This window comes from Dipodomys merriami, unplaced genomic scaffold (assembly GCF_024711535.1).
Source record: "Dipodomys merriami isolate MVZ:Mamm:240054 unplaced genomic scaffold, mDipMer1.0.p SCAF_1, whole genome shotgun sequence".
Taxonomy (NCBI): Eukaryota; Metazoa; Chordata; class Mammalia; order Rodentia; family Heteromyidae; genus Dipodomys; species Dipodomys merriami.
In genome coordinates, this window is record NW_027202270.1 from 92,354,591 (window position 1) to 92,366,251 (window position 11,661).

At 54.2% G+C, this 11,661-nt stretch overlaps 1 protein-coding gene across 1 annotated transcript; it reads left to right on the top strand.

The window, feature by feature from the left end:
* Positions 1 to 317: 317 nt before the first annotated feature.
* Positions 318 to 11,409, top strand: Nfatc4 (nuclear factor of activated T cells 4). The gene is made up of 10 exons (XM_070025981.1): positions 318 to 655; positions 1,753 to 2,848; positions 5,124 to 5,286; positions 5,901 to 6,100; positions 6,409 to 6,581; positions 7,415 to 7,555; positions 9,079 to 9,134; positions 9,419 to 9,545; positions 9,693 to 10,271; positions 10,915 to 11,409. The coding sequence occupies exons 1-10, from the start codon at positions 556 to 558 to the stop codon at positions 10,980 to 10,982; spliced, it is 2,703 nt and encodes a 900-aa protein (XP_069882082.1). The 5' UTR covers positions 318 to 555; the 3' UTR covers positions 10,983 to 11,409.
* Positions 11,410 to 11,661: the final 252 nt, after the last annotated feature.

An 11,661-nucleotide genomic window follows, 5' to 3' on the forward strand; every position in this document is an offset into this window, starting at 1 on the left:
TGCTGGCGACAAAAGCCTTAGGTTTTCCGAGGACCTTCTACACGGAGTGCCCAGACTATGGCCTCTTTAAGGCGCCAGGACCCAAAGCCCCCCGACCGAGATTGAGGGAGGTGGGGGGCTGGGCTCCCGGTGGGAAGCGTGTCACCACTGCGGGCCCGTAGGCCTCCGTGGGGTCGGAGCACGCTGGAAGGGACCATTTTTCAATTCAGTTTTTTTTTTTTGAGAGGGAGGAGGAACTGGAGAGAGGATTGAGGGCGGGAGGGTGGGGGAGGACTGGGGGCGCGTGGTTTTCCCATCTCATCCCCGGAGGAGGGGCCGGAGCATCCTGGGTAGCCAATCAGGGGGTAGCTGGGGGGGGCCCGCTTTGAAGAAGTTTAGGGGGAAAAAGTTTGGAAAAGTTTCTATAATAACGAGGGGCATCCGGAAGGAGGCGGCAGCGACGGAGGAGGGGGCTCTGAGAAAAGGGGAGGGAGGGAGCCGTGTGCGTGAAGACACAGCAGCCTCCTGAGCGCCCCCCTCCCACCCAGGGCGCGACCTGGGGGTCTGGCCGGATCCATGGGGGCAGCGAGCTGCGAGGATGAGGAGCTGGAATTTAAGCTGGTGTTCGGGGAGGAAAAGGAGGCCCCCCCACTGGGCGCCGGGGGGTCTGGGGAAGGTTAGTGCGGGACTGGGAAGGGGTCCGGTGGTCAGTGGGGATGCAGAGTCTAGAGAATTCAGGACAGCTCGTCAGGGGAAGAGGGGTGGGGGGAGCAGACGTTGAGGGGTGTCGGGGCAGGAGCTAGTCTACAGAAGTGAGGCGGGGGCCGTGGCACCGCTTTTTCCTTTTTAGGTCGTGACTCGGGTGGGGGTGGGGGTGCCGTTGGCCGCGCGCCGCCTCCGGCACGGCCGCCTATCACTGGGATGGGCGGTGGGGTGTGTGTTGGGGGTGGGAACCGTGGCCCCAAGAGCCGGGGTGCCGCCAGGGGAGGGGGGTAGTTTGACTCTGGAACGGCTCCCTGGCGGATGGAGTCCTGGTCTAGCCGACGGGACTCCCGGTGCTGGGGGGTGCTCACAGGCCGCGCTGGGGCGCCCCTCCCCCTCCCCCGTCTGGCCACAATGAGAGGCAGATGGCGGGGATCGAGCCGGGGGCGGCGGCTGCCTCTCGCACGGAATCCGTGCTGCCCGCTGCCCCCCTCCCACGCTGGGCCCTGCACGCATCACCCCCCTTGGCTGCACCTCCGCCCCCAGATTGGGGGAGCGAGGGAGGAGCCAATTCCCCTCGTCACCACAGCCATGCCTCCTTCCCCTTCCCCCTTCCCTGGCACCCCACCCCGCCACGGTTGCGATGGTGACCGGGGTTCCTGCCAGCTCCATTTGGGGGTTTGAGAACCGCTACTAATTGGGTTCATGTGTGTGAGTCGCCCCCAGCCCAGCCCAGAGCCTCGCCAAACACGCCTGCAGGCCTGGCTCCAGCCCTTCCTACCCACCTCCCTCATCTAGGGACCCGCCTCTTCTGTACCCTGGGTCTCTGGGCCAGGGGCTCAGAGTGTGAGGGTCTGCCCGCCGAGAAAGGCTGGGCACGCCAACTCCTCTCTTTTCCATCCTCTGCCGTCCAACTTGGCTGTGCGTGCGCGCGCGCGCGCGTATGTGTGTGTATGTGTGTCTGTCTGTTTGAAGGGCTTCTCAGAGACCCCTTCTAGCTGCATCTGGCAGAACTTGGGGAGAACCTATACCTCTCACCGGGTCTCTCTTTCCTCCTTCCCTTTTCGACAGAACTGGACTCCGAGGATGCCCCGCCATGCTGCCGTCTGGCCCTGGGGGAGCCCCCTCCCTACGGTGCTACCCCTATTGGCATCCCTCGACCTCCCCCGCCTCGGCCTGGCATGCACTCTCCACCGCCCCGCCCCGCGCCCTCGCCGGGCACCTGGGAGAGCCAGCCTGCCCGGTCGGTGAGGCTGGGGGGACCCGGAGAGAGTGCTGGGGGCGCTGGGGGCGGCCGAGTCCTTGAGTGTCCCAGCATCCGAATCACCTCCATCTCTCCCACGCCTGACCCTCCGGCCCCGCTGGAGGACAACGCTGACGCCTGGGGGGACGGCTCGCCTAGAGACTACCCCCCAGTAGAAGGCTTTGGGGGCTACCGAGAGGCAGGTGGCCAGGGCGGAGGAGCCTTCTTCAGCCCGAGCCCGGGCAGCAGCAGCCTGTCCTCGTGGAGTCTCTTCTCCGACGCCTCCGACGAGGCGGCTCTGTACGCCGCCTGTGATGAGGTGGAGTCTGAGCTGAACGAGGCGGCCTCCCGCTTCGGCCTGGGCTCCCCGCTGCCCTCCCCCCGGGCTTCCCCCAGGCCATGGACCCCAGAGGATCCCTGGAGCCTGTACGGCCCCAGCCCCGGAGGTCGGGGGCCAGAGGAGAGCTGGCTACTCCTCAGCGCTCCTGGGCCCACCCCAGCCTCTCCGCGGCCAGCCTCTCCCTGTGGCAAGCGGCGCTATTCCAGCTCCGGAACCCCATCTTCGGCCTCCCCAGCCCTGTCCCGGCGTGGCAGCCTGGGGGAAGAGGGATCAGAGCCACCACCACCACCGCCGTTGCCTCTGGCCCGGGACCCTGTCTCCCCTGGCCCCTTTGATTACGTGGGAGCCCCACCGGCTGAGAGCATCCCCCAGAAGACCCGGCGGACTTCCAGCGAGCAAGCAGTGGCCCTGCCTCGGTCCGAGGAGCCTGCCCCATGCAATGGGAAGCTGCCCTCAGGAGCCGAGGAGACGGGGGCTCCTCCTGGGGGTCCCCGGAAGGAAGTGGCCGGCATGGACTACCTGGCGGTGCCTTCTCCCCTGGCTTGGTCCAAGGCTCGGATTGGGGGACACAGCCCCATCTTTAGGTGAGGGTTGCATTCCCTCTCTTGCCAACCATCCCACCGAGGGAGTGGGAGGGTCAAAGGGTGAGTTCCATGCTTCAAAAAAGCATGTGCAACCACAGTGCCCCTGCCATCTACCTGATTTTAAGGACATTGAGGGGAAAAAAAGAGGGGGTGCGTTTCTAGACTGGCAATTTGAAGAGCAACAGCTACAGTTTAGGTAACGTCAGAATTCTTCTAGGTTTCCTCACACTGGCAGGTTTGGTAGGTTGGTTGGTTGGTAGGTGCAGAATTTGGGCTGAATTTCAGCCTTCGGATCTGATCCTTTAGACGGATGCTAACCCTACATTCTGTTACATGAAATTTTCCCCCTTTACTTTCTAGGACTTAACCTAGTGGTTTGAGATCATACTTGTTGATTTGAATAACGTAGCATATATTTTCAAGTCAAAGAACTCATTAGCTAGGCACTGGCAGTTAACATCTGGAATCCTAGCAACTCTGGAGGCTGAGATCTGAGGATTGCTGTTCAAAGCCAGCCTGAGGAAAAGTCCATGAGACTCAAAACCAGTTATCAGCTTAAAAGCTGGAAGTGAAGCCAGGTGCTGGGGGCTTACACCTGTAATCCTAGCTACTCTTAACTCCAATTAACCACCAGAAAACTGGAAGTGGTGCTGTGGCTCAAGTGGTAGAGGGCCAGCCTTGAGCTGAAGAACGCAGGGACAAAGCCCAGGCCCTCAAAGCCCCAGTACCACACACACGCACACACAAATTTATATTTAAACCTGCATTTCTACCCCTTCTATTTTATTTTTTGCCATCTTGGGGCTTGAACTCAGGGCCTGGGTACTGTCCCTGAGCTTCTTTTGCTCAGGGCTAACACTCTACCACTTGAGCCACAGCTCCACTTCCAGCTTTTTCTGTTTATGTGGTACTGAGGAATGGAACTCAGTGCTTCATGCATGCAAGGCATTCACTCTACCACTAAGCTATATTCCCAGCCTTATTCTGCCCATTTTAGTATTTCTTCTTCTTTTTTTTTTTTTCCCGGTTGTGGGGCCTGAACTCTGGGCCTGGGTGCTGTCCCTCAGCTCTTCAGCTCAAGGCTAGCACTCTACCACTTGAGCCATAGCACCACTTCCGGCTTTTTTTGCTTATGTGGTGCTGAGGAATCGAACCCAGGGCCTCATGCATGCAAGGCAAGCACTGTACCACTGAGCCACCTTCCCAGCCCCCCATTTTTTTTTTTGGTCGGTTGTGGGGCTTGACTCTGGGCCTGGGCGCTGTCCCTCAGCTCTTCAGCTCAAGGCCAGCGCTCTACCACTTGAGCTACAGCGCCACTTCCAGTTTTCTGGTGGTTTATTGGAGATAAGAGTCTCACGGTCTCTCCTGCCCTGGCTGGCTTTGAACCGCGATCCTCACATCTCAGCCTCCTGAGTAGGTAAGATTACAGGCATGAGCCACCAGTGCCCGGCCCAGCCCCCCATTTTAATATTTCTAAATCTTGAGATGTCAGACTGGGCTGGTTGGCCACATCCAGAAAAATTTCTAGAAGGAAGAAACCTAACTATTGTATCCTCTAGAGTTTGTAGCTTCTCAACTTGAGCAGTACAGATCTGTAGAGCTAAATAATTCATTATGGGGGACTAAGCTGGACATTGTAGGATGGTTTAACAGCCCCCCTGGCCTCTACTATTAGGGGATCCTGTATATGCTGTAGGATCCTTTACACTAGTGTGACAACCAAAAATGTTTCTAGACAATGCCAAATATGTGAGGGATAATTATCAGTTAAGATCCCAGGCAGAGGGAATCTAGGAGCATAATTCGGAAAGATCACCTCATTTAAAACCCCTTAACTCCTAGAACTCTACCTCTCTATCCCTAGCTAGTAGAAAAAGAACTGTCTGGGGGGCAGAAAGTGTCTTGTTTTAGCTTCTGTCAGTGGCTGCTGGACCCATTTCTTTATTTGTAAAACAAAAGAGTTCATATCTGAGGTCCTGACTTACGTTCATTCAGACCTAAGGGGCTTTGGGTTCTTCTGTACTCAAGTGAAGCATCCCTATGCAAACCCCAAACCTTGTGCTTAGGGAAGCAGGGAATCTCAGGGCTGTTGTCATCCTCCATCCTATCTCTAAGGAGTCCTGTCCCCTATATCCCCCACACATAGGGTTTTGGGGATTTGCTGTGGTTTTATTCTTTCCTCCCACCCTGCACCCTCCTCTTTCCCTCATATATTCAATGTGGTCTTGACTGGGATCTGAGCTGTGGCTGATCATTTTGGTTCTCTCCTTCCCAGGACCTCTGCCCTCCCCCCACTGGACTGGCCTCTGCCTAGTCAGTATGAGCAGCTGGAGCTGAGGATTGAAGTGCAGCCTAGAGCCCACCACAGGGCCCATTATGAGACAGAAGGCAGCCGAGGGGCTGTCAAAGCTGCTCCTGGTGGTCACCCCGTGGTCAAGGTAAGGGATGGAAGGCAGGCCAGATGTTCATTCTCCTCTTCCATCCCAGATCCCTGCAGATGGACTCTCACTGTACAGACCCATGGCACTGCCCTTTCCCACACTCCTTCTCAGCTCTGACCCTGCAGGCAGCCTTGGGGAGGGGAGGGACTGGAGCTGGGGCCCGTGGGGGCAGGGGGGGGATGCACTTCAAGGACCCGGATATACTTTTTACTCTTTTGTCCTTCCACCCCCTCTCAACTCATCCCATGGGACAGCAGCCTCCAGTCTACTTTGGAAATGGTAGCCTGCCAGATATGGGGGAAGGGTTTAGCTGAGATCAAAGGTCATTGGGAGTTAGGTTTTTCTCTATATTGAGTTGGGCTAGTTTAGTCTCTTGGAAGCTCTTCCTCTTTTGCCCAGCCTATTTAGGCTTTATTCCAAGAACAACACTTTGAATTCCAGGCCACATTTTCTCCACAACTGGTACCCAGTTCCCTTACTCCTCCCCATCCCTTCTAGGATATCTTTTATTTTTTACCATTCCTACCTCCTGATGGACCAAAAATCCAGGTGTGAATAAAGGATAAGACAGTGAAGCTTTCAATTAGGTGGTCTCTGTCTCTCTCTGCCAGCTCCTAGGTTATAGTGAGAAGCCACTGACTCTACAGATGTTCATCGGCACTGCAGATGAAAGGAACCTGAGGCCTCATGCCTTCTATCAAGTACATCGTATCACAGGCAAGATGGTGGCCACAGCCAGCTATGAAGCTGTAGTCAGTGGTACCAAAGTGTTGGAGATGACCTTGCTCCCTGAGAACAACATGGCTGCCAAGTAAGTCTCTGTTCAACATTCCCTCAATACGTAGGATTTAGGACCAATGAGGCCTACTTCTTTCTCTTCCCAGAAGAACTGGACATGATCACCAAGAACCAATTTCTAGCCTTCTTGCCATCCTGGAAAGGCCTTTTTATGGTTGAGGAGCACTTTGGAGAGACTATCTCTGGATTAGAAAATAGTCTTCTTTGGTGCCCTTAGATGGTCTCAGGGCTTTGGATAGAGGGCATGAACGTCCCTCTTTAGGGATGCATTACTGTTCTGGCTTCCCCTAGAGAAGCTTGTCCACCCTTTTATACCCTCAGCATTGACTGTGCTGGAATCCTGAAGCTTCGGAATTCAGACATTGAGCTGCGGAAGGGTGAGACAGACATCGGGCGTAAGAACACACGAGTGCGGCTGGTGTTCCGAGTACATGTGCCTCAGGGCGGCGGGAAGGTCGTTTCTGTGCAGGCTGCATCCGTGCCCATCGAGTGCTGTGAGCAAAGAGGCTCTGACCATCTTTCTATCGCTTGCAACTCCCTTGTCTGTTTCTCTGTTACCCGTTTCCTTTACATAGTATCCCTCTCATGCCCTGTCTATCCTGAGTACGCCCAGAGAGGACTCAGCCCTTGTTTCTACCATGGATGTGGGAGTGGTAAGGGTGATATCTACCTCAGACTTTGTCCCTGGGCTAGCCCAGAGTGACTGTGTGTCATAGCTGCACAGGGGTGGCCTGTGTACTTGTTTGGGTAACTTTCTGGGCTGCCTTGTTTATTCATGCTTCAAGAGTAGTCCTGTGCAGGTTGCCAGTGGCTCCTAGCAACTCAGGAGGCTGAGATCTGAGGATTGCTGTTTAAAGCCAGCCTGGAGGGGCTGGAGGTTTAGCTCAGTGCAAGAACACCTGCCTGGCGAGAGCAAGGCCCTGAGTTTGGTCCTCAGCTCTGGAAAAAAGAAAGAAAGAAAGAAAAAAACAAAAAACAAACATACAAAAAAGTCAGCCTGGGCAGGAATATCCAAGAGACGCTTATCTCCAATGAACCACCAAAATGCCAGAAATAGAGCTGTGGCTCAAGTGGCAGAGGACCAGTCTTGATCAAAAAGCTTAAGAGACAGTGCCCAGGCCGGAATTCAAGCCCTAGTACGGGCACGCATACACAGAAGAGAGAGTGGTGTGAGGGATCTCAGGTATACTCTGGGCTCGCTGTGTGTATGCTTCTCCAGAGGTCTCCCCTGGGGCTATGGCAGTTATCCTGAGGAGGGCAGGGGGCAGAGGAGGTTGTCCCCTTCATACCCAGCTCAGCCAGGCCTCTTTCTTGCCCTGCTCTGCAGCCCAGCGCTCAGCCCAGGAGCTGCCTCAGGTGGAGACTTACAGCCCTAGTGCCTGCTCTGTGAGAGGAGGGGAAGAACTGGTGCTGACCGGCTCCAACTTCCTGCCAGACTCCAAGGTGGTGTTCATTGAGAGAGGACCTGGTGAGTAGGCCCTAGGGAGAGGAGGACAGGCAGAGACAGCTTGGAACTTGCAGGCCACTGAACTGTTCAGTTGAGCCTCAGTTTCCTTATCTTTTTTATATGTTTTTTTTTTTTTTTGTCGGTCATGGGGCCTGAACTCTGGGCCTGGGCGCTGTCCCTCAGCTCTTCAGCTCAAGGCTAATGCTCTACTACTTGAGCCACAGAGCCATGTCTGGTTTTTTTCTGCCTGTGTAGTGCTGAGGAATCAAACCCAGGGCCTCATGCATGTGAGGCAAGCACTCTACCACTGAGCCACCTTCCCAGGCCCATATTATAAAAATAGTGTACAGAGGGGTTACAATTACATGGGTAAGGAGTTTCCTTATCTTGAACACTGACCATGCAGAAGAATTGTAAGAAATATACAACTTGTTTATTAAGGAGGAGTTGGTTTTGAGAGAACTCACCCCCATGTTGATAAATGAAGTATATGAAGAAGGGGGTGATTCCCATCCTGGCAGCTTTGCCTGGACCTTTCCTCGGTTGTGGGACATAAGCAGCACAGGTATGATTATGACATCCTGCGGGGGGCGGGGGGGCTGGGGGTTTAGCTCTGCGGAAGAGCACCTGCCTGCCAAGCGCAAGGCCCTGAGTTCGGTCCTCAGTCTGGGGAGGGGGGGAGAAAGAGAGAGGGATCTTGCGAGGTTCCTAAGATAGAGTTATAGAGGTTAAGGAAAGAAGGACTTGAGGATCCCAGGTAGCCCAACTATGGCCTTTTTCCTCCCTCAGTCCTCTCACCAGAGCCCCAGTCCTTAGACCCACATTTGGCAGCACCCTGGCACCCTGTCTGCACATCTCCAGAGGTTCCAAGTCATTAGACTTCCTTACTGGGCCAGGGTGGCTCACGCTGTAATTCCAGCTACTTTGTAGTATGAATGAGATCTGAGGATCACTATTCAAAACCAAGATAGCAGAAATGTCAGTGAAACTCTTGTCTCCAATGAACCACCAAAAAGCCAGAAATGGAGCTGTAGCTCATGTGGTAGAATGTCAGCCCTAAGTGAAATAGCTAAGGAAAAGCTCCCAGATCCTGAGTTTGAGCTCCAGCACTAGCACAATAAACAAACAAACCAACCTACCTCTTCCATATGATTGGGTAAACACACAGTAGACTCTGTGCCAGACCTGCCAAGGACTTTTACAATCTGATGCTGGCTGGGCACTGGTGGCTCACGCCTGTAATCCTAGTTACTCAGGAGGCTGAGATCTGAGGATCGAGGTTCAAAGGCAGCCCAGGCAGGAAAAGTCCGTGAGACTCTTATCTCCAATAAACCATCAGAAAACCAGAAGTGGCTCTGTGGCTTAAGTGGTAGAGCACTAGCCTTGAGCTGAATTGCTGGGGGACAGGGCCCAGGCCCAGAGTTCAAGCCCCATGACTGACTGCCCCCCTTAAAAAAAATCTGATGCTGACTCTAGGAGGAGGGAAAAGTAGCCAGGGACCAGGGCAGGAGACAGGGCTGGAACTCTCTCTTCCCTCTGTATAGATGGAAAGCTGCAATGGGAGGAGGAGGCCACAGTGAACCGACTGCAGAGCAACGAGGTACCAATGTCACTGAGGAGCCCATGCATAGGAAAGCGGGTAAAGGGTGGGATGTCAGAAGATTCACAAACAAATCTCCTTGCCTATGGGAGTAGATTCCTCTTTCTTAGAAGGGTCTGGCTGCTCTGGAGGCAAGGTTCATCTTTAGGGAATAAACTTTGCTCTTTAGCAAATGAAAAAAAAAAAAAAACAAAGAAGAAGGTAAGTTTTGGGTCTTTGGAAAGGTTGGACTTCCAGCTTCTGATCCCTGAGGACTTCTTGTCTTACCCTCTGTTCTTCCCCAGGTGACTCTGACTCTGACTGTCCCTGAGTACAGCAACAAACGGGTATCCCGACCAGTCCAGGTCTACTTTTATGTTTCCAATGGGCGGAGGAAGCGCAGTCCTACCCAGAGTTTCAAGTTTCTGCCTGGTGCGCTTTATGACAGCCCATTATGGGGTGAAAGGATATGGGAGCCCATTGTGAGAGATGAGGGATGTTGATGGTTGGAGATGTATGTGTATAGAGTTATGGGGTGTTGCTAGATTCTAACCATTGTGCTGTTCTCCTACTTCCTAGTGATCTTCAAGGAAGAGCCCCTACCAGTCTCAACTCTTCCGGGTTTCCCTTCAGCACCTGGCCCCCAATTTGGCTCTGATATGGACTTCTCACCACCGAGGCCCCCGTACCCCTCCTATCCCCATGAAGACCCTGCTTATGAGACTCCTTACCTGTCAGATGGCTTCGGCTATGGCACACCCCCTCTGTATCCCCAAACAGGACCCCCACCATCTTACAGACCAGGCCTGCGGATGTTCCCTGAGACGGGAGGCCGTGGCCGCCCACCTCCCATCTCCTTCCTTCCCCGCCCCTTCCCTAATGATTTATATGGAGGACGGGGCTCCTCTTTTCCCATGGGGCTCCCATTCCCTCCTCCAGCCCCCTTCCGACCGCCACTACCTTCTTCCCCACCAATTGAAGTCCCCTTCCCTCCCCAAAGTAGTGTTCATCCTCTACCTGCTGAGGGGTACAATGAGGTTGGGCCAGGCTATGGCCCTGGAGAGGAGGCTCCAGAGCGGGAGAAATCCAGAGGTGGCTACAGCAGCAGCAGCAGCTTCCGAGACAGTGTCCCTATCCAGGGTATCACGCTGGAGGAAGGTGGGTGTGGGACTGGGGGCCTGTGTGAGTGGGTGTGAGCTTGCTCAGCCTGTTTGCTGGTGGTGGAGCTTAACTTCTCAGATTGGGCATCCTTAGTCCTCAAGCCAGTTATAGGGGCCCAGGAACAAGTTCTTGGTGTGTGTGGCCACCTGAAGCCAGTAAGTTAATTTGGAAGAGCTCATGGAGTGCCTTTCCCAGCTCTGCCCTATGCCCCAAACCACTAAATCTCAGAGCTAGAAGTACTTTCAGTGTCAATGCATCTAGTGTCCTGAGTTTGTAGAGTCAAGAACTACACCTTGTAGAGGGGTAGGGTTTGCTGAGATCCCAGAGAGGTTTATTTTCCCTTGTCTTACCTTTCCCCTCCACATGGTCACTGTGGTCAGGACCTTCCTGTTTTCTCCCTTTCTACATCTGACTCTGCTGTCACTCACTTCTCTGATATTGCCAAGCCACCAGAAACCAGCTGGGGTGGTAGCATAGGAGCCCACACCGATGGAAAACTGAGTTAGGGGAAAAACTGAGGCCTAGTGGAAGAGGAGCCCAGAGGTGTCCTAGACTGAGGACTTCCTGGAATAGATTGGGGTCTCTAGAAAATGAAAGGACCTACCCTTAGCCCAGTCTCTCAACTGCCCTTTATTTGCAGTGAGCGAGATCATTGGCCGAGACCTGAGTGGTTTTCCTGCTCCTTCTGGAGAAGAGCCTCCTGCGTGAACCACATCTGGCCACCGTAGCCCTGGCCTCAACCCTGCCTCGTGCCCTCCTTCCTGGCACACTGGCTCCGGAATCTTGGGCCAACTCTGTTTTCTCTTTCCCCAGCTTCTGCCTCCCTCTGTCAGCTGAGGTTTGAGACTCTAGGCCTGTCTGGTGCTGCCTTGAAGGGATAGGGAAGGGAGAAAGTGGAAGATGGAGAAGAGATGGGGCAGAGACTGAAGCTGAGTGCCAGACCTGACTGGGGGTGAAGATGATGTCCAGATTGTGTGCAGGTTCCAATGCTGGGATGCTGGGGACAGACTGATGGGTAATAAACTGCTCACTGACTAGTGCTTCAGGTGCTCCAGATCTCTTTGGAGAGAAGAAGTGGTGGTTTAGCTTACTCCAGCCCTCATCCAAGAGAGCTGAGAAGTTGGAAAGAGAGAAGGGATGGGTCATTGCATTGTATCTTTTTTTTTTTTTTTTTTTTTTGGTTGTGGGGCTTGAACTCTGGGCCTGGACACTTTCCTTTAGCTCTTTTTTTTTTTTTTTTTTTTTTTTTTTGGGTCCGGTCGTGGGGCTTGAACTCTGGGCTTGGGCAATGTCCCTCAGCTCTTCAGCTCAAGGCTAGCGCTCTGCCACTTGAACCACAGCGCCACTTCCGGCCTTTTTCTCTTTGCTTATGTGGTGCTGAGGAATC